The 23037-nt window shown below is 43.7% G+C and overlaps 1 protein-coding gene and 1 long non-coding RNA gene across 6 annotated transcripts in view; one reads left to right on the forward strand and one right to left on the reverse strand.

Moving 5' to 3' along the window:
* The window catches only part of LOC138261129 (uncharacterized), a 46922-nt gene extending 41540 nt beyond the window's left edge, over positions 1-5382 (forward strand). The window contains exon 3 of the long non-coding RNA XR_011199045.1: positions 3477-5382. This is a non-coding gene — a long non-coding RNA (uncharacterized lncRNA). The remainder of the gene's footprint in view (positions 1-3476) is intronic.
* Positions 1-23037, reverse strand: part of HAGH (hydroxyacylglutathione hydrolase) — a 397775-nt gene that overhangs the window by 135669 nt on the left and 239069 nt on the right. For 3 of the 5 annotated variants that reach the window (XM_069209801.1, XM_069209803.1, XM_069209800.1), the window contains exon 9: positions 15627-15711. In XM_069209801.1, coding sequence (XP_069065902.1) covers positions 15627-15711 — 85 coding nt within the window. Of the gene's footprint in view, positions 1-12849; positions 15712-23037 lie in introns of those variants that run through there. The other 2 variants (XM_069209802.1, XM_069209804.1) reach the window with 1 other exon arrangement.

A 23037-nucleotide genomic window follows, 5' to 3' on the forward strand; every position in this document is an offset into this window, starting at 1 on the left:
TCTTCAGGAACAAGGGGCGAGATGGAAGGTTTAATAACCTCTTCTCCATATGGGCAGGTGCGGACAAAATCAGGCGGCCAATCTTGATTGGCCAACAAAATGTCATATATTTTAACTACACGATCCCAAAAGATTGCGTGTATGGTGCGTTCAATGTCTCCTTCCAATTGTAGAGTTACTCTATACACCCTATCGGGTCCGGAGACACGCCTGTCCGCTGTTTCCACTTGTATAAAGTCATCAGTTGCTTTCACCTGAAGATGCTCTAGAAGATTCCGGCGAACTATTGTGATCTCTGCTGCGCTGTCTAGCAGTGCCGACGCCCAGTTCTTGTTCTTCAAGAGAACCCTCTTCCTGAGTGGCATGTCTGACTGAGACAGCTGCCACTTTTTTCTTTTTAAATTGTTGTTTTTGTTGTACTGGTTTCTCTTCCTTCTTAACAGAAACCTCAGAAGAGCGTTGTGATTCCTGTTTCGGTTTCATGTACTCTGTTCTCCGCTCTGATCGCCCACCTCTCTCATTTCTCTTTTCTGATGAGTCCTGAAAGGAACGAGACTGGCGTGTATCAGTATGTTGATATCTATCAGGCGTTTTTATATTCTCTCTATTCCTAAGATTATATCTATTCTGTGGGGTCTCCACTCGTGGAGATTCTCCCCTTTCTTTTTTTGGTGTTTATTGTTTTTTCTCCCAGAGTTTCTTATTACCCTCAGGTTGTTGTTTAGTATTGTCTTTATTAATTTTACCGTGAAATTGAGGTTTTTGTGGTTTAGGCCCAAGGCTATCTCGACCGATACTGGAATATGTTTCTGCTATTATTTTAGGCAGCTCTCGCTCCTGATCTTGTTGCGGAACGTCACGGAGCCGCCTGTGCACTGCAAGTGCAACTGCTTCCCCTTTAAGGTTAATTAGGATAATTGAAGAAACTGTGGCAAAATTACCCATCAGTTGCATTCCCAAATCTAGGGCCGGGGCAGCCCCGTATTCATCCTAAATTTGTTTAAGCACTTCCGGTAAGTTGGCTAGTGTCGGTGTACCGTGTGCCGTTGTATAGAGCGCGACAAATACCGTGCCCCATGTATTACAGTGTTCAACTGTAGGAACCATCCCAAAGGGCAAGCACATAGTTAATATTCTATGTTTATCCTGAGGTCCCATATGGGGAAATACTGCCTCCAGCGTATTCATTTTTTTGTGTTAGCCAAAACAGAGTCTCCTCTCGCTTGGCTGGGACTTTACCCATAATAGAGTGTACAGTCACCGGATTTATACCTGGTGTTACTGCATGTTGTTGTGCTGAAGCAGCACACGCTGGGTTTGTATTTAGTGTCCGCATCACAAATTGTACTAATCGTCTGTATATTGCTGTTAACTCAATATATAAGCGTCGAACCTCCGCTACCGCCATATTCGCAACCGCAGGATGAGGTGTATATGTGGCCAATAAAGGCCAGGTACGACCATCATTACTTAGTGGACCTAACCTTACTGGTAATATTGTATGGGGTAGGGCGCCATCAAGTCAATTATTATGTTCTTGATAAGATAGAGGCATCTCTAAGTATGCTTACACCTTGTATTGCCCAGGCGCATTCGCAACTGTATATGTATGAAATCTATTTGTGTTCCCATCAACTGCTGGAAATGTGACCCAAGAGTAGAAAAGTTCTGTTCTATAGGCTGTGTGGGCGTCCACCACAAATGTGACTGGACCATCCTGGGCCGTAAGGCCATGTGCTAGCAAATGTGGTGTGAGCGGTTGTGTCATGTTAAGAGCTATTTGTACAACCTGGGGATTCGCCATTATAAGAGCACAAAGAGTTCAGAGAAGGCACACCAAGATGGGAGTTTTTTCCTTTTAAGGTTCTAGCTTGAACAACCACCAGCTGAAAAATAGGATTACCTATATGGCAGTGGTGGAAATCCTCAGTACCACAGACGTCTCCGTATATGGAACTGAAGGGTCAATATATGAAAATGAGACCCGAAAATTAGAGCCTGACCAAACGTTGGCGGCGCCATGTCGCGTAGGCTCTCATTATCCTAATGAGACTACTGGATTTTGAACAACAAGATCGTTCAGTGTGGGGGACTGAGTCTGACCCACAGTGGATGACACTTGTCACTCTAAATCCAGGTTTTGCTCCGGCTAACTAGCAGTGCCCCATCTCTCCCAAATGGAAGAGACAATTGGGCAGCCGAGCGCATGACATCTTAGCACTTCCCAGGAAAGTCGTGGTCACTCAGGTCACAACCGGTTCTCTCATACACAGTACGGTCTCATATATAAATGACAAAGGCAGTTTACGTTTTAAAGATTGGTTTAATAAAACGACTGCATTTTAGATAGCAAAGCGTGAGCTGCAATAACCAGAACTACACAACACAGTAAGATTAAAATAGTAACGATGAGAGTGAAGCACAAGACTAAGGCTATCATAGTGGCGCTAGATTATTTTCTCTCTAAGTTATATTTCGAGCACAGCATGTGAAGCTCTAAGCCTGCCTTTCAGGTTCCCCCGGGAGGACATCAACCCTCATACCTGAGCAAAGGCCTGTAATCTGCATCAGCATCTGCAACAAGGCATTCAGCATCTAGTTGTAGGTTCCTGGCTGGAATCTCCCTCTTGACGTGGACTAGGAAGTGTTTTTATAACCAACACGAAGATGTTCTAAGAAAATGACCCTACTTACGGATGTGTATTTTCTATGAATACTGGAGACTAAACTTCTACCACGTTTACCAGCAATGTACCAGACTGTGGTCTTGACTGAAGCACAGGGCGATCAAGAATGCATTATTTGAGAACACAGTGCTGAACTAAGCTAAACAGTGTGATAGAAGAAATTAAAACAAGACCGTAAAAAATGGTTACTGTAAAATAACAGTGCGAAGCTGAATAAAATATATCTAGGGCAAAGTGCACAGCGGCCTAGTATGTTAAACTAACATGCATGAAGCTATAGTAAAAATGGCTACACTACACCCTTAATGGCCCGTATACTGGTGGTGTCCAATCCCGAGTTGGATGGGCGCTTGAGGGCAGCACAGCAGCCACAAGGGGGTGAGTACAGACTGTATGGTATTAAAATTTTGTTCCCTGCCATGGGGTTTGGGTGCAAGGTTGTAGTCAGTGGATGCCCCAATATGCCAGTTCAGCTATTTTTTTTTTTTGGAGTCCTGCTTAGCAATGTAGGGTGATATGTATATTTGGTATTGGTAAGTAGCTGGCATACTATGGCAGACATGGCTTAGTGAGTTCCAGTAGTTGTGCAGATGGTAGTGTTTCGGTTATTTTCTGCTGTTGTACCCAGGTAATGGTATGTCATTGTGATTCATACTGCACAGTGTTAGTCTCAGTGAGTGATTGTGATGTATATGCCATATGTGCTGCTGTTACTGTGATTGACCCTGTGCTCCCTTTCTTTCTCCTCCACCCTCTCTCCTTTTCTCATCCTGTCATTGTGTGCATTAGCAACATCTGGTGAAGGAGCAGGGGCACCAGTGAGTGGGGGAGCTGCAACCCACGGAACCCAAGAGGCAGAGTCCACCGATGCAGAGGGGACCAGTGGGTTGGAGGGCGAGAGGAGCACTGCGGAGGAGATGGGAGCTACAACATCTGACTCAGATTCCTCCTCTGATGGAAGCTCCCTGGTTGTGGCGGACCCCTCTGGGTAGACCCCAGCTACATCATCTTCTGCCAAACCCCATATCAGCACCACCCTCCCAGTAGTTCCCACACAGTTGCCTGTGCCCGATCACCCAGGAGGGTGAGCGTCTCCTTCGCCCCAGGCACCTCAGGCCCTGCCTCAGTCAGCCTTGCTGCCCTCACTGAGGAGGCTATTGACCTCCTGAGATCCATGTCTGTAGGGCAGTTAACCATAGTGAATGCCATCCAGGGGCTGGCATCCCAGATGCAGCAATGCAATGCCTACCTAGAGGGCATTCACAGTGGCATGGCTGCCCTAGAGAGATTGTTTCAGGCTCTGTCTCCTCTTTGACGGCAGCCAGTTTCCCTGGTCTTCCGTCCAACCTCCAACTACCTGTTCCCAGTCCCAATGCCCTCTCCCCAACCTATCCCACGCACACAATCAGACAAGCATGCACCCAAGACAACAGACAGGACTCGCACAGACAAAGTCACCACACTTCACTACACAAGCACACACACAACCAAAACACAGAAGCACATTCAACTGCCACTGCCTCCACTGTCTCTCCCTCCTCCGTCAGTGTCACATCAACACACACACTGGCGTGCACTGCATCATCAGTCCCAGATCCTGGCACCTGTACAGCCCTGCCCACAGCGGCACCTTCCGTTATTAACTTCTCTATAAGGCCTATCAGCTGTTCATTGTTCATATCCATTAGAGCATGTTCTTGCTCAAAATCAAGCTGTGAGGAATCTGATTAAAGCTTCACTCTAAACCCAAAGTTGGCCAAACTTGAATTATGGTGACTTGCAGCCAGGGAGTCCTTCCACTTCCCTTTTTGGTCTGGGGACGAATACATTGCTAGAACATGGCCTTCCCAAGTGGCAGCGTCTATACCTGCATTAGAATGTTGATTTTTACCCTGGACTAGCCAATTCGTCAATTGCCAAAACTTTTTATTATTATTCTGTTTATTGGCAATAAGGAGCTTAGTCCACAGACCTTCATAATATATCAGTTTTTCCATCCAGCAGTCTTTCTTATATTGTGCTCTCAGTTTAAGAAGCCCATTTTTGTCAGGGTTCCTGCCCCATCGTGTATCCTTTGCCACTTTTTTTGTTTCTCGTGAGACGTGTTTTTTTTTATTTACGCAGCGTTCTGTTGTACCATGGATGCCCTTCAATACCACCCTTAACTTTTTTGTTTGCCTCAATTGCTGTAATTGAAAGATTTTTTTTTATAGGGAATTTATTCAATAATGAGTCACATAAATGCTTCCATTCCTTCACAGGTTCTCCTTGTTTCGATTCTGCTTGTTCCTGCTTTTTAAGTTCTTTCTTGAGCTCTTCTATAGACCCAGCAGGCCAGGGCACTTCTTTCATCACTTTCTTGATACCCGGCCCTGCCGTTTCAACTTTTTTATATTATAAGTCACAGGGGCAGAAGTTATAATATTTGCAGATGGTAACCACTTCCATTCATGCCGTATCTTGATAGACTGTGGAAAGTGGTCGCTCTCTGGGCACACTTGAATATTATAGGCAGAGACTGATGGCAGTACTGATTCACTTATTAACGTGAAGTCAATTGTTGATTTTTTTGTTCTACCTGAGAAAGTTACTGGTGTAGAGGGAACATTCCCTGGAAAGCTCATCAGGCGACGCAGGTCAGGATTTTCAAACCTTTTATTCAGATACGTTCCATGGTAATTTAGTTCCCGGTTTGTGCGGCCTTTACTCAAGTCAGCATTGATGTCACCAGACACAATAAAGATGGCATTCCTGTACTGCCTATGCAGCATTTTTATGATGCTTAACAATATTTCCATATTTTCCCTGTTTTGATCCTTATTCGGGTGAATATATATGTTAATTAGCAGCAATAATGTGTTATAACCATATGGCTCCTGGGGTTCCAACTGAATTGGCAGCAGGCAGTCGATACCAAGGTCAATCTGTTTGATCAACCAATTGATTTTAGTTGAACAGAACTTTGTGACGCCTTCTTTAGGATGTCTGAATCGTTGAGGCTTTATAGCGGTAACATATGTCCCAACATATCCTGATATGCAAGTTGGCTCCATACACCAGGTTTCCTGGAACATAATAATATTGAACTGCTGTAGGAACATCAATGCCTCCACGTCTGTTACAATGTGTGTCAAACCATGGGAGTTCCTGAATCATATGTAAATGCTGTTGTCTGCTGCTCCTGTTTCCCATCTTGATTTTTCTTCAGGTCCAATTATTGCTATAGTCGTTTAAAGATTGCCTTTCTGTCTGTTTACGTGTCGGAGGCCTGCAAACAAAAACTTGTTGGTTCATTCCCTGATGGAGCATACTTTAGCACTTTACTATGGTTCGATTTTCAAATCTACTTGGGTAGGTATCAACTCCAACCACTCCTTTTAACACTGAGCCCCCCTTCTCTTTTTCTGGGAGCAAGGGGGTGGGGTATCGAAAAGGTTCTAGTCTTTGTAACACAATGCCCCATGAGTTAAAGGGGTCTTGATATATCAGAATTTGTTCAACAATGGCAGGCATGGCCCAGGATGTTAGTGTTGCCGCTTTGTCCCTGTTATTCGGATGGGGGATAAACTCCACTGTTCGCAGCTCTGTCGTGGAGATATAGGCCAGGGGCTGAATTGCATTTATAAGTTTGATTATTGTTCCTCTATTTACAATTTTGAAAGACCCCTTTGAATCATAACAAGGGACTAAGAGTAGTTTGTCTTCTCTGGAAGCCACTTTATGATGCGGTATCGGTTATCCTAAAGATCTTATTAATGCCGGGCTTTGAATAATTAAATGGCCTTGGATGTTGTTCTTTGCCGATGATCAGCATGTTGCTTCCCACAAGGTGGTTTTGTGAGATCGGGGGCTAGTAGTTGGACTTTTTTCCTTGAGTGATTGATTTTGCCATTTTGATTGACGTCTGAATGCAGAAGCTGTTATCATAGGATTATCCTGGCTACCAAGCTGCATTTCCATCAGCTGTGTGGCCTTTTTGCTGCTTTCAGCCTTGTTTTACTCATCTATCCCCTCTGGATCCTTGCACAGCATGCCAGTGAATTTAGCGCATGTCTTCCATATGCTGTTTTGCCAGAACCCCTTAAGCTTCTTCCGTGCTTTCCTTTGCCATTTCTTTTTCCTTTTAGTGAGAGAGGCCTTGTTCACTGTGGGTTCCTTGATAGCTTCTCGCACAATCCTACCCCTAGCGGGGCTTATTTCTTGGGTACGGAGGCCTGTCCTACATACAATTAGACACAGATTCCTCTCCTGTTAGGGCGAAAATTTAGCCTGTGAGTTTTACTTTCTTGCAGTTGAACAACTTCGCAGTCAGCGTCTTTCTTATCTGCAGAGTTTTCGTACACCATATCTTCCCTGCAGTGGAGGCGATCCTGGGTTCTGAGGGCCTGTGCCCTTACTTCTGTCAAGATGGCAGTTAAAATTTCTGTGGCCTTGTGAGAATTATCGCTTATTGGGGCACATTGACAGAGCACTTGCTTAGTGTAAGAACAGGTTTGAACCCTTCCTATCAAGTCATTTAACGCTTGGAGCTTCTTACCAATACTCACTACATGCACTGCCAAGATACTGAGTAGCTCTCCCTGAATTACCTGTTTGTCGGCTTGGTAAGGAATACCTGCAGACATTTCATCAATGGTCGATAAAAGAGCCCTCCACGAGGCCCCCGACTCTCCAGATACAGGCAGTTCCACATTAAATGTAACTTCTGATGGTGGGACCACTGGAACGTTAGTTTCCTCTGGATGGACCGTTGCATTTTCCTGAGTGTTTGAGTTCCGTGGACTCCTTGAGTTGGTGGGGAAGTCTGTCTTCAACGGTGAACTACTACTGCAGGTAATACCCTGGCTCAAGATGACTTTCAGGGTTTCCGAACACCCCTCCCCTCCTTGCATCACGTGGGTATTCAAAAGCTGGCCCGCATTTATCGGTCCCTCACCGACGACCTGCTTGCTTACAAATCTCTGAAAGGTTGATTAATGGTTGGTCCTGCATCATTATGCAGTTGCTGTCGCTTCCCCCTGCAGTGATTGTACAATATGTAAAGGAAAGCTCTGACACCAGTTGTTCCAGTTACGGAGATTTAAAGTGGAAAAAAAGTCAAAATGGTAGCAAGTATGGACTTCCGCCTTAGTGGTTAGGCTTGGGATACTGGAGTGCAGATTTAATAAGCTGTTTGCCACCAGGTCAACTCATGGACTTTCCTTGTCCTGGAAGGGCTTCTCAGCCACTTGCGACAGTAGTCCCAATGTCGATGGCCATCAATGGGGAGGCAGGAACTGGACCAGGCAGCAAAGGGATTCTCAGCCATCTTAGTTATTAGAAAGTCAGTGATTTTGTATCCCTCTTTCTATCGTGGCCCGCTGATTTTATAGTGGTTTTCTTAGAGACTACCAGTTTTGAGGGGGATTTCCTCCCGGTAGAATCACTGCGTTGCTCGACTAGATCATCCCCAGTTAATCCTGGGGAACCTTGTCTTTGCCTTTGTGCTTTTTTTCTCCCCCGAGTTAGTGTCGTTCTTACTTCTCTGCCGGTAGTATCAAGATTGTTCAGCCAATGCTAAGATTATTGTGCTGGTAATGAGGTGCTCAGCAGCTTCCCTTAAGCACAAGCCACACCGGTCTATTATCGGACGCTTCTATACCAAAAAAGGCGGGCCTCGGCCTAATACCTTTGAAGAACTTGCACCCTCTAGCACCGGCACCAGGCACCAGCGCCTCCCCATCCAAGCACATTCGGGGATCCCCAGACCCAGACCCTGATGTCAGCACAGAGCTCCACTCGCCCCCTGCCCCCTGCCTTTGAAACACAGGACCAGAGAGCCATGGGTTTCTGGACACTGGACGCCTCTAGCCCCCTCCAAACTCTGACCTCGTCTTGACCTCCTCTAGGTCACAGATGGCAGAGGTCAACCGATTTAACTACCTGAGGGGCGGGGTCGGTGTGGATGGGTGCAGGGTTTTCTCAGCACCTCAAATTCGGGGACCGCCGCACCTCGCAGTCCTCCTACAAGTGCCCCTTCGGCACCTTGAGCAGCAGTGGCTGCCTTCCCCTCCCACCTCACGTCACATCTCGCCTCTCCTCACTGCCGGCAGCCACCCGGCAACGACATCTTTTGAAAAATTGATAAACTAAAGAAACACGTGCCACAAGAGTACTGTGCGAATTTATTTGGCGTGCACAGATGGTAAATCAAACCGTCAGTATCTCTCACAGCATTTCAAAAGCCAACCAAGGCGTTTCATAAAAAAAATATTCGGGAACTATCCACTCACTAAACTACAGGAATATGCAGGGATCCACAAACTGCTTACCACCCAGCGGTCCCCAACTTGTCCTGATAAAAACACTACCCCAATGGTGTGCCTGGGCTTACTGACAGTGACAGGAATGCATCACACAACAGGGGTTGGGCATGGCAATGCTCCAACCCCCTCACAAAAATGGGCACAGTCTTTATGCCCCCCTTGGGTGGGAGGGGAGGAAGGGGAGTAGAAAGTCCATAAAGCACCAGGGACTATTTTTTTATTTTATTTTATTAGTGTAGGAGTGGGAGCTGCCCAGTATGGGTATGGCAATTCCACTCCCCCCACCCCCCCAAAATGGCTGGGGGCAGACAGCCCACTAAACACCAGGGAAGAATTATTTTCAAATAAATGGGGACAATAACCCCCAATCCTCCCCACCTGCCCCCCCTCACCCCCAGGGTGGCAGACAGCCCATTAGACGAGAGGGAAATAAAGAAAAAAAAATAGATCAGTGGGGCACAGACCACCATGGGCATGGTTTTGTCCCCAACTGAAGAGGTCAACAATCTTTCCACTCCCCCTGCAGACTAACGCCTATTTGACTCTTTTGGGTGTTGATTCTACATATGGGCCAGGAGAGCTTGGCTAACTCCCAATATTGTCCAACTTATAATGGTGAATGGCTGCACTTTTTGTGCTTGGCCAGGTTGCCACCTGGAAAACCCTTCAAGGCCAAGACACTTCTGAAAAGTAGACATCTGGGAGAGTCCAGGGTGGTGTGCTTCACATGCACCCTACATCATGGTCTTTCCCACAATTCCCTGCAAGTCTCCAACTTTGCCTGAAGTCACACATTTTCCCTATATTTCTGTGATGGAAACTTCCGGAATCCAAAGGAATCCACAAAATTCCTACCACCTAGCATTGCCCCACCTGTGCTGATAAAAACCCTGCCCTACTTGTGTGGCTGGGTCTAGCGTCAGTGACAGGAACAATTCAACAGGAGTCTCAACGCAAGGGCTCCAATTACTCTTAGTTTGATCCGTCCCTGTCACAAGGTTCCCCTAGGTGTCTGTTTTTCACAAATGAACAGGTTGGCTAGGTTTCCTTGGGTGCTGGCTGGGCAAGTGTAAAAAAAAAATAGAGCTACTCACATCAGAAAAAGAGGGTCCATTTTCAGTGGAAAAATTGGCTGCATCCGTGATATGTTTGGGGCCATTTCTTGTCCCAAGCACTAGGCATACGCACACAAGTGAGGTACCATTTTTATCAGGAGACTGTAAGGCATTTTGAGGCTCCCCGCAGGTTGCAGAACTTTCCAAGACAGAAATGTGAAGAAACCATGTTTTTTTAAGTCAAAGTTTGAGGCTTGCAGAGGATTCTGGGTAACCAAAACTGATGAGAGCCAAGCAGGTCAGCCCACCCTAGATACCCCTAGGTGTCTAGTTTTCATCAATGTACAGGTTGGCTAGGTTTCCCTAGGTGCTGGCTAAGCTCGGGTCCAAAACCTAGAGCTACCCACATTGGGGAAAAAGGCCAGTTTTCGGTGGAAAATTACAATGCGTCAATGTTTCGTTTTGTGCCGTTTCACGTTGCAGGTACTAGAACTATCAACACAAGTGATGTACCAATTTTATCGGGAGACTTGTAGGAGCATAGAATAATATAACGTGTTATTACCAATTGAATTTTGCTGCATTTCTGCCTTTCAAATGTAAGCCAGTATATACGAAAGATGACATTTTGGAAAATGCCCTCCAAATCATATGCTAGTATGGCTACCCACAAAATTACAGATGTAGAAATAACCACTGCTCCTAAACTCTATCTTGTGCCCATTACAGAAATACATAGGTTTCCTTGACATCTATTTTTCACCCTACATATTTCACTATAAGAATTGGTCTATACTTGGTAGTCAATTAAAAACCACGGTAGGGAGCAGCTCAGTTGTTTGCTCTGGGTACATGGGTTCCTGGAGAAGCTACAAACCCTAGAAAGCCCAGCAAACAGAAGAGTCTAGCGGATGTAATGGTATATTGTTTTTGTCAATCTGCCATTGTGACAAAAAGTTACAGATGAGAATGTTGTCACAAATGCCCGTTTCCTTAGTCATTTTCAATATTTCTGTTATTCAGCAGTTATTTTCCTTGGAAAAGCCTTGAGGGATCTACACATATGACCCCTAGCTGAATTCTGAATTTTGTCTACTTTTATGAAAACTACAGCTTTTTCTGGATCACCTATGGGCTTCTCACTGGTTTCCACTACAAACTGGAAGTAGGGTGAGAGCACAAAAACAAATAGGGAAAATAAGCTACCTTTTACAAACATCCTAAAACTGTGGTACAAAATTAGTTTTTTTGATTCAAGTCTGCATATCAATGAAGGCTGGGAAGATGGTGACGTCAGTACAGCAAACCGTTTGTGGAGCCATTTTTAAGGAAAAAACAGACACTTATCTGGAGCATGTTTTCCCTATTTTTCCTCAAAAAACTACAAATGTTGGTATGTTTTGCCTATTTTTCTCAGTCCCCTCCAGGGGGACTCCACAAACCCTGGGCACCATTAGAATCCCCTGAATTATGGCTAAAATGGACACACATTTAGCATGGATAGCTTATGTGCACAAAAGATTAAGGAGGCATAAGCACAAACTTAGGTATAGCAGCGAAAGGGTTAGACTGTGCTTTTCCTTAATACTTTTTACTATATTTACGATGGGATTCCCACCTTGACGAGGGGCCAGATTCAAGCATTTGAATCTATGACACATTTATTATTGGAGCACTGAAAGTTTCAAGATCAAAAATGTTACAGCACCACGCTGTATGTCAATAACCCAATAGATTTTCATAAGAAGTCACAAAATGTTATCAATTGAGAATCTGCCATGCTGTCAGTTTCAACTCAAAGCAGGAGATTAAATTGGGCAACTACATTTCAAAGGGGACCTAAGCCTCCCGTAGAACACACAAATAAAAATTAACGCAAGTTTTAGGCATATTAGAAATGTCAGTTCCTATCACTTCATCATTGAAAATATATATGTGCCTCCTTTGCACATCCAATTCTAATTTTATATTTTGAAAAGTGGAAAAGTTAGTAAAATGTTTTTACATCACAGACACACTTAGAAACATGCATGCACGCAGCCTCTATCTTTCAAGCTCTCTTCTACTTTTCGTCATGGAAACTAAGATCAACTTTCAAAGGACCATTACTTTGCAGCGAGATAGATCTAAACATGTTAAAAACATTTAGTTTCAAGCGTCCCCTGGATTCTACTAGCATTTGATTATAGGATGACCAGCAGAATGTTGTGTGCATGGAATAATGAAAAGCCCTCCTTATTGGCTTTGTTTTCTTGAGCTCCCTCTAAATAATCTGTCGGTGTTGTAGCACATACTGTACCCGTAGTTCCAGTAACATTCAGTTTAGGATATTGTCTAGGGACACCCTTCCACAGCGTACTTTCTTTGTGGGTTTAAAATTGTATTTTCAAGCAAACGCATTATAATTGCATTTGTTAAAAAAAGACAAAAAATGTCTGCGTGTTTTTAAGGAATTATTTTAGACAACAAAATGCATTCCAGAATTAGGAAAGGGAGTACTATGGTGCTTCCAAGAAAATGCCACATGGAGAGTTTCTGGTTCGAGCACACCACATGAACCTTCGTATAAGCACTCATGAGATGTGTGAAGCTCTTAGACCTCCCCAGCTCTTAAGCCCAGGCATTGCATCATTGAGATCATTTACTGTGGCCTAGGAGAAGCCTTAGAAGCTATTTTCTGTAAAACAATAACATCCTATCTTGATAACAGAGATTTAGCAAAGTTGATTGTACTTATAACATTTAAGCAAGAGCATAAAAGACATTAGACAGATAATTTATTTAAAAATAAAACACCCCATGTAAAATAGTTTCATGTACTTTATTGTATGCCATTCATGTTAACATTTTTCGAGTTTAATTTCTAGAGACCATGCATACAACTAAAAGGTTGGATGCTGTTTACTTAACTCCATTCACTCTTCAACAATCTGCATTACAATGTATTTATTGCAAAAAACACACACTTAAGATACATACATATATATAATAATAATATAGAGCAACTGAAGCTCAGAAAGGCTGTTGAATGCAGCTTAGACTCAGTGTATCAGAGGTCAGGTGCTGTAGGACCGTACCATGCATCATAGTGTACATTATCTGCTTTAACAGCTGATACAGCTTTGCCACAGACTCACATTCAGTCTTGAGAATGATTGTCCATTCAAACATTAGAATTTGTATCAGGCTTAGTTTTCAGCCTTGCTATGAGAAGTGCAAAATTCTGACACTGCAGCAGTGTTTACAGGCTACAAGTTGCTCTAGAACTGGTTTTGTGAATACCACCCAGCAACTCTAGCTCATATTCCTCAATAAATCTCCATTTCTACTCACAAAGCCCATTTGAGTTGAGAACTCTTGAGTATTTCAGCATAACATCAGGTACAGAGGGGTAAAGAAAATGTTATGGCTTGTTTCAAAAGAGTGAACTGTCAAATATAAGTTGAGAAAAGAGACCACAGCTCCTGGTCTCATACAGAAATTGCCATTAGGGGATACTTTCCTAGTTACATGTCTTCAACGTACTATTGAGAGACAGCCAAGCCATCTTTTCTGTATAACAGTGTGTAGCGTAATCAAACGATTTCAAACTTTGCTTTCCTATTTCAACAGTTAAATAGTGGAATCTGCAAGGCATTCCTAGAAATAGCTTTGATGTTTTCAACTTTTTATCAACGTTATAATAAACTGCTGAGCAGGCTGCCACAGATTCACGTAATACTGTTCATACTTTTGAAATCCTGTTTCAGGGCCAGACACTATGACATGCACATATTTCCTAAGCAGAACCTAATTGTAAAAAACAGTTCTAGTTTAACTATTACGATCAACATATTTTACAAAACCTACGTTCAATCTGCAATCCCTGCTTACAAGTTGAAGAGAGTAGATGAAGACAGGGATTTCGTCGTCAAGGAATGAAAGGAGAGAAGGACGAGGAATGTTTGTTGGCACAACTGTCATTTATGTCTTGCAGCTATAGCAAAGCATCCTAAGAAGAATTTTTTTAAAAGAGTTCCCAATGTGATGGTGCATACAGTACAAGGAGATGCACACTATTTCCCTGCCTCAGTCCTTAATTTGGTTGCAGAATATAGATTCCTCTACTTGCTGTAGGAAGGAGGGATGAAAAAAAATATGCTGGTCACAAATTTGAAATATGATCCTCTAGTAGTAGGTCAATCTATTCACATGAGTGTAGTCATTATTCAAAACGTCCTCTATAGCACCTCAACCAAAAATGATAAAACACCATTAAAAAACACATCATAACTAAAATGTGTGCTGAAGTTATCTTGGGCGTCTCTTCATGTAGTTTCAATTTGATGACACACCACAGCTTGATCAATCATCTAGCATACAAACTATGGGCCTTATTATGAGTTTGTCGGTCTTGAGAACACCAAACTCCTGGTAGCGGTCAGACTGCCGCACTCCTGGCGGTCCAACCAGCAGATTACGACCTTGGCGGTTGGACTGTCAGGAGACTGCTGCCACTGCCAGGATCACAGATCCCGATAGGTTGGCAGGTTCGAAGCTGTGGTCTGCCACGGCAGTGGTAAGTTCAGCACTGCCATGCTGATCATCACTTCCCTTTCCGCTGGTGTGTTGTGGGTAGTGCAGGGGTCCCCCTGCTCAGTACCCTCAGAATGAGCACTGCCTGCTACGACAGACAGTGCGCATTCCAAGGGTGCTTGGGGACCCTCTGTTCAACAGCATTGGCCTCGGCTCCATGGGCTCACCAGCGGAAACCTCCTAGTAAGGAGCTTAGGTTTCTGCCGGTAGGTCCGGTGGAAACATTGTAATACAGCGGGGGCGGGGTATGCGAGAGGAGACCACCAGCTTTGCAGCAGCCTCCTCCTCACGGGTCTGGCTGGCCGATGGTCGGCCCGTCAAACTCACAATTGCATGAGCTGGCATTTTACTCTCAGGGAAGAGCCACTTTAGGCCCTAATGGTGATGGGCCAGTAGAAAGAAAAACCAGATCTCAACGCATGGATGTTCCGTGTGATCACAAGAGGTTATCTTAAGAGGTTCACTTCATAAGTCAATTAGGGTTTGTTGTTCACTCTGTACATTTTATACAGTTTTCAATAGACTGGTTAGGACCCTCAAAATACAATGTTAAACTACAGTACTGTAGACAGCACGAGATAAATAGCATCTAGAGCAAAATAGTGAAACAGGCACAGAACAAAATACTTTGAATATTTGAGCAGGGATTGCAGTCTCTACTTGTTCATAAGGGCAAAGTGTGATTTTAGAATTGTTCCTGCTGTGGAATTATGACACATTTACATCTGCCCCACTGTACGATAATACGATTCAGCAAATGTGTGGATTTTTCCCAAGTTAAGTTTACAACTCAACAAAGAAGAAATGTATTTCTGCATTCGTTTTATACAATTATTAATAAAAATCTTAGAGACAAAGTGCTTATTCTTGTAAGACCATTAGAACATAAAACAGAAGCTCCATTAAAATAACTGAACAACATAAACTCTGCGATTATCTACTTGTAAAGATCTAACCACATGTTGACTTCTTATACAAATTGAGCATGTTTAGTCCTTTGGCACCTTAAATGAATCCTTTTCCTTCCTGATGGACCCCATTGTAGAAATTGCATCATTCTCCCCTGCATGTTTCTGCACGGACTCTTCCCTGAAACACAGAAGAAAAAAAAGAAGAAAATACTAAGTCACTTCATTACAAAAGACAAGCAAAACTTGGAATCAATCAAAGGTATAGTTTACATTTCAAATGAATTCCGCAGTGAGTTAAGTTTTAACTGCCGTTTTCTACATCTACCTGTTTTCAGGTCACAGACTCAAATCCTCTCAATGTTGTTGATCATGACAATTCCTTCAATGCTGTGCGTTTTAAGCAAGGAAAGAGAAATCAAACATTTGAAGAGCCTCACCCATATGCATAATTTGTATTGAAAAAAGGCAAGCAAAAATTTAGAACAGTTTATTGGAAGAGTGCATTTCCCGAATGTAATTATCTTCTTTTCATACTGTAACAATTCAGAATTACAGAGGCATCTGCTTGTGGTTTACTTTACTGCATCTTTTTAAAATGAAGGAAAATAAAAGGATTCAAGCCCAACAGGCAGCAGGTTGGCAGATACTAAATATATTTCACTATACCTATAAAATTAGCCAGCAGGTCCAACATTCCAACATGTCTTGCAATTGCTTCAAGTGCACGGAACCTTACTTTTTGTAATTTACCTTACCAATGCTACCTATGCTAACATGGGTGGATTGTTTACAGTACAATGAAGATTCCAATGATAAAGAAGGAAATGTTACTTACTAGTTCTCTGGCATGGCTATTCTCCATGAATCAATAAACAGAAGACTGTATCCAAACACTTGTTTTTTCAAGATAAGTTTTAGGTACAAAAAGACTTGCCTACAAAAAGTCACCATTTTCTACATTTTTTTGGTTTAAAAAAAATCCAATTAGCCAAATTAAAATAATAAATACTACTAAATTAATTAAGGTAATGGCAGCGTACTCGCAGCCTCTATTCGTGTTTTCAGAACATTTGTTTCACCGATGGGTTTGTGCTTTGACACTTTAAAGCTAATTTAACGTAGAGTATTATACTGGAGCTCGCTCAAATAGGACTAGTGAACTCAGCAGTTGACTTTATAACTGATTTGTGTATCAGCCCTGAGGAAGTCATGGGGATATTCCCCTAGACGAAACACGTGTTGGCTGGGTCCATTGTGAAATTCCATCATTTGTATATACGGAAGGACGAAGTTATGTTTGTAACCACTAAATTACAAATTGGTTGAACTACATGGGAGAACTGCGACATTCTGTCTCTGCTTGTTACAAGATCAGATTCTTTTTTATGACTATGTGGTTTGGACTTTGATAACTTATAGCTTCATGATCAAGTTATCTCCATATGGACTTCTGAATCATCAAAAAAAGATATGCATTAATTTACTTCAGCGTGTGCCTCTAGCTTTGCAGTTTTTTCTGAATTATTTGGTTTGTTCAGTTTAAGGGGTGGGGGTGTTTCCCTTATGAGAGCACCGCTGTAAAGATTTATATGTTGCGTACTGTTTGCCGACTGGGTGTCTGAGCACCAAGTTTCTCTGCTGCAAACTCCCTCACCTTTTGTTTCTTACTACTAAATTAAACCTTATTTGAATCTTAAGTACAGGGGAAAATGAAGCATCTAATAGGCTTAGCACACATACTGTTTATTTGACTATGTATCTTTAAGCTTAGGCAGTCACTCTTCTCAACATGCAGTGCCAGGTTAGTGAAGCAGGAACATCTCTAAACCACTTTTCACCGACATATTTGGAAGGCTGGGATGGGGGTGCTTTATCACTAAAAAAGAGAGAAACCAATGACAGACGACTAGGATTATGGGTAAAAAAGATAAGTTACTTACCTGTAACTGCAGTTCTCCAATATTGGTATCTTTCATATAATCACATGCTTGAATAATTCCCAGTTTTCGAGGTCGGAGTCCCACAGTACCTTTTAAAATCAGCAGAAACCATACACGTAGCTTACAATGGCTAAAAGACATTACTTGTATCAACTAAACCACATCATTTATAAAAAATAAAAAAACCTCCAGCCAATCTATCAGGCCACGGCATCCACATAGTTTGTAAATAACCAAACTCCAGTCAATCAGGCCACATCACCCTCTAGAACACTCACCTACAGGGGCATCTTCTCTCAGATTTGCAAGCACAAGTGGGTATTATTTTATATACAATAAACAGAGGCCCTCATTCCGACCCTGGCGGTTTCAAACCGCCAGGGTGGAGGACCGCGGGAGCACCGCCGACAGGCCGGCGGTGCTCCAATGGGCATTCCGACCGCGGCGGTAAAGCCGCGGTCGGACCGGCAACACTGGCGGTCTCCCGCCAGTGTACCGCCGCCCATAGGAATCCTCCAAGGCGGCGCAGCTAGCTGCGCCGCCGAGGGGATTCCGACCCCCCCTACCGCCATCCAGTTCCCGGCGGTTCACCCGCCGGGAACCGGATGGCGGTAGGGGGGGTCGCGGGGCCCCTGGGGGCCCCTGCAGTGCCCATGCCACTGGCATGGGCACTGCAGGGGCCCCCGTAAGAGGGCCCCTAAATGTATTTCACTGTCTGCTTCGCAGACAGTGAAATACTCGACGGGTGCAACTGCACCCGTCGCACAGCTTCCACTCCGCCGGCTCGATTCCGAGCCGGCTTCATCGTGGAAGCCTCTTTCCCGCTGGGCTGGCGGGCGGCCTGAAGGCGGCCGCCCGCCAGCCCAGCGGGAAAGTCAGAATCACCGCCGCGGTCTTTCGACCGCGGAACGGTATTCTGGCGGCCCCCGACAGGCCGCCGGCGACCGCCGCCGGCCAATGTCGGAATGAGGGCCAGAGTCTCTATGGGGGGAGATCGTACCTGAATCTATGAAAGATACCAATACAGGAGAACTGCAGTTACAAGTAAGTACCTTATTTTCTTCTCCATTACTGGATCTTTCATAGATTTACATGCTTGAATCAGAATAGACAGCAGTTATATATTCACTTATAAGATCATGCTAAACATAACAGCGGACGGTGGGTATAATCAAACAAGGCTCACCTTAGTGGATTAGATGGCGCAATACTGCTTGTCCTGCAGTCGTATCACGTTGCAACAATCCCAGGCAATAATGCTGCAAAAACGTATGCCTGTTTTCCATTCCGCAGTTCGACATATGTATTCAATAGGCACTCTAGCTAACAAGGCAGTTGATGTAGAAACCACCCTAGTAGAGCGTGCTTTGACCTTCTCTGCCAAAGGATAACCAGCCTTAGAATGGCAAAATAGAACAATAATTGATATCCACTGAGCTATGCTCACCTTGGAAAGCGGACCACCTCTGCTATAGTTCCCATATCCTACTAGCAGTTGGTCTGTGTTCCTGAACTTAGTGTGATGCAAATAAACCTGTAGGCATCTTTTGACATCCAGTGTGTGCAGTGATTTTTCTGCTGCTGTCTGCGGATTCAGGAAGAATGTCTTGAGTACAACAGGTTTGTTTAGATGACAATCCGTTGGGACTTTTGGGATGAATCTGGAATTAGTTCTTAGAATCACAGCGTTATCCTTAAACTTCAAGAAAGGTTCCTTATCGGTAAACTCTTGTATTTCACTCACTCTTCTGGTTCAGGTTACAACCAATAGCAACACAACATTCCATGTTAGAAATGTGATCTCTGCCTTCTGTATAGGTTCTAAGAGACTCTTCAGCAACTGTGCCAGTATTGTGTTAAGCTGCCAGTTTGGAGGAGGCAACTTTATTGGAGGGAAGACTCTGAATAGACCTTTAAGGAACTGCTTAATGACTCTGTTAGACAATATGGACGGAGTTCAAGACGTGCATCTGTTTCTTGAAATTGCAGCTAGATGCAGTTTAAAATAGGACCATGAACAGAGCCTGGTTTTGCCAATGATAGCAGATAAGGTAAACATTTATCTGGCAAAGCTAAGATGTTGAATACTAATATTTTGTCACCATAAACAAAAGACTTCCACTTTAATCTGCATGCTTTGTTATTGCTATCAGCCCTGGCTCTTGCAAGAACATACTGCATTCCTGAGGGGCACCTACAGCTGTGAAGGCACGTAAGTACAGGGAACTTAGGTTTGGATGAAGTATTTGGTTGTGGCTCATCAATCATAGGTTCCTTCGAGGTTTCATTTGGATGTGGCGTGTCTCTGATAGTAGTAGTAGTTCCATGAACCAGTCTTGTCTGGGCCTTCGTGGAGCAATTAAAATTATCCGACATGGCTCCCTCTTAATTTTCCCTGAGAAGCCTGGGTATAAGAGGGATCGGGGGAAAAAGGGTTATGCAAAGATCCCTGACCATCTGATTGAAAACGCATTTCCCCACAACCACCTTTGACGGTGCCAGCTTGAGGAAAATTGTTTTTTCCTGTTCTCTTGAGTCGCAAAGAGGAGGTCGGGTGACCATTTGCCCCATCTTTGAAAGATCTTGTCCATAATGGACTGATGTTGTTTCCCTTTATGGCAGCTGTGTTTTATTCTGCTCAACGTATCTGCCAAACTGTTGTTAGCACCTGGCAGACGTTTTGCACATAATGTTTTTTGATGTGTCAAAGCCCATGTCCAGATGCTTTGTACTTCCTTGGACAGACTAGAGATCATGTGCCCCCCTTAATTGTTTACGTAGTGCATACTGGTTGTGTGGTCAGTGCATATTAGAACTGATGACCCCGTTATTCTCTTTGAGACAAAATTAAATTGCTCTGAGCTCCAAGAGGTTTATAAGCATCTTCCTTTGACTGCTTGTCCATTTTCCACTTATTTAGAGGTCCGGCAAATGAGCATGCCAACCATCCAGGGAAACGCCTGTAGTAATGACATAGTCGGGTATTTGGGATAAGAATGTAAGCCCCGATGACAGATTGCTGGCCTCTGTCCACCACGGAGAACATTAATTACAGTTGTTGGGATGTTGATGAAATCGTCAAAGAACCTTCTATTTGAACCCATTATTTGTAAAAAGGCACCAGTGAAATGTAGAGAACATCATCCTTACAAGTGATTTGAAAGGTAAACTGATACAAACTTTCTGCTCCCAGAAATGTTAGATTCGTTGATGGATGGAGAAATGACTTCTGATAATTGACTGTTAAACCCAAACTTTGGAACAACTGTAGACAGGCCTTTGTCACTCTCGACTCCTGAAGGGGAGTTGATGCTTTTATGAGCCAATTGTCAAAGTACGGGAGGACCTGGAAACCTTTTTGCATTAGGTGTGCTGCATCTGGAGCTAAACATTTCACAAAGATGAGAGGGGGTGATCTGAGACCAAAAGGGAGGACTCACAGTGCAAGCTACACTGAAGCTGAGGAATCTGCGATTTTTCGGATGAATAGGGACATGTATATAAGCATCCTGTAGATCTAAGGTTGCCATATAATCGCCGTGATTGAGTAGATGCAAGTTGTCTTGCAGGGTTATCATTCGAAAAGACTGTTTTTCAGGTATTTTTTAACCTTCATAGATCGATAATGGGTCACCATTCCTCTGATTACTTCCTTACTAGAACAAAATGGGAGTAGAAACCCAATCCTTTTTTTGTGAATGTCCGGCTTTCTCTATTGCTCCTTTGTGTAACATGGCTAACACCTCTTTCTGAGGTAGATGGAGATGAAGTGGGTGCGCTCCTCTCGGTGGACTGTTTTGGCAGAATCTTTATGAATTCTAAAGAATTACCATATGTGATGCCATCCAATAGCCATCTGTTTGAGGTTATTTTTCTCCACTGATGGGAAAAGTTGGAAATCTTTGCTCCCACAGTTTGGTGATCTGAAAAGGGTACAGCCGGCATTCTTGAGATGTTACTGCTTTCTGCCAGTCTCTCTTGTTTGGGATGCTTACTTTCTCCTTGGTGATTGCTTCGTGTAAGCTGCTGCAGGCGGTGTCCTGTAAGTCTGCTGCTGGCAGGTGGGCCTGTACTGCTGCTGAAATGGCTGATAATGTTGATACCTCTAGTATCCCCCTCTGAATGAAAACAAGCCTCTACCACGTGCCCCTTGAACAGGCACCTTTTTAACTTGCTAAGTGCTGAAGGATCTTACCGTGTCTGTGTCTGGCTTAATTGCATGTAAAGCATCGTTAGCATGCTTGCCAAACAGAGCCTCTCCATCGAATGGCGAATCTAATATTTTTCTCTGCCCCTCAGGTCTTAATGACGTGGCCGTTGACCATCCTCGATGCCTAAGGACCGCGGAAGGTGCCAACTGTCTGTAGCCTGTTGAGGCTATATCCATAGCACAATCTATAATCTCTGACGAGGTTTTCTTTCCTTCCTGCAAGATTTTCTTTGGGGAACCCTTGCACTCTGTGCACAATATCTCTCACTTTGAGATAGTATATACAGAGCCAACTTCCTACAGGAGACCTCTTTAATTTATGGAAATCGAAAAAAGTTTACCGGTCAGCTCTATACCATCACAGGATTGGGGAAAAAAGCAAACCCCACCATGCAAACTACTGTGCAAATGAAAATAGGGAGAACACCAAAAAGAGAATATACTGTTTTAATTGTGCCCCTTCTAGAATACATACTAGGAATTTACATTTTAAAAGGAATGACAGGAGGGAATGATGAATTAAGTAAAACTATAGACGAAATGACCGAGGCTGGTGTAAAAGCTCCAACCACCCGTGGATGGAGCAATCCCCTGTGGCCCATGCGCCAACCTGATGGGTAAAATAGAATGACGGTTGATTGCTGCGAGCTGAATAAACATACACCCCTATTGACAGCTGCGGTGCCTGACACCATCACTTTGATTGAAAGAATACAGAAACATAAAGGGACCTGGTATGCTACCCTTGGTATTGCTAATGCTTTCTTTCCTATACCATTAGCCCCTGAGTGTCAAGAACAATTTGCTTTTTCACATTCTGGCACACAATTCCGAATGTTATCTTTGCCCATGGGGTATATACATAGCCCCACCATCTGTCACTGGCTGGTGGCAGAGCACCTGGATGAAGTATCTGTCAATCCAGGAATGCAATTGACCCATTACAATGATGATGTGATGATTCAGGGAGAGACACACGATCAGGTGGAGACTCAGTTGGAGCGGGTTGGGGAACTTTTGCAGAGTAAAAAGTGGATGATTAATCCAGACAAGACACAGAGACTCTCTCAAAATGTGAAGTTTCTAAGGATTCCGTGGAATCAGGGACATAGAAAGGTGTTGCCACAGGCAACACAAAAGATTTTAGAGTTTGCAACTCCCTGCAATAAGCAGAAGACACAACGATTCATTAGATTGAGTGGTTTTTGGAGACACCATATTCCTCATTTGAGTCAGATTCTAGCCCCTTTGTACAAAGTGACACAAAAGAAGCATGAGTTTGAATGGAGTGAAAGCAGCAATGTGCGTTTGGTTTAGCAAAGGAGGCGATTCAACAGGCTTTAGATTTATGGCC

This window comes from Pleurodeles waltl, chromosome 10 (genome assembly GCF_031143425.1).
Source record: "Pleurodeles waltl isolate 20211129_DDA chromosome 10, aPleWal1.hap1.20221129, whole genome shotgun sequence".
Lineage (NCBI taxonomy): Eukaryota > Metazoa > Chordata > Amphibia > Caudata > Salamandridae > Pleurodeles > Pleurodeles waltl.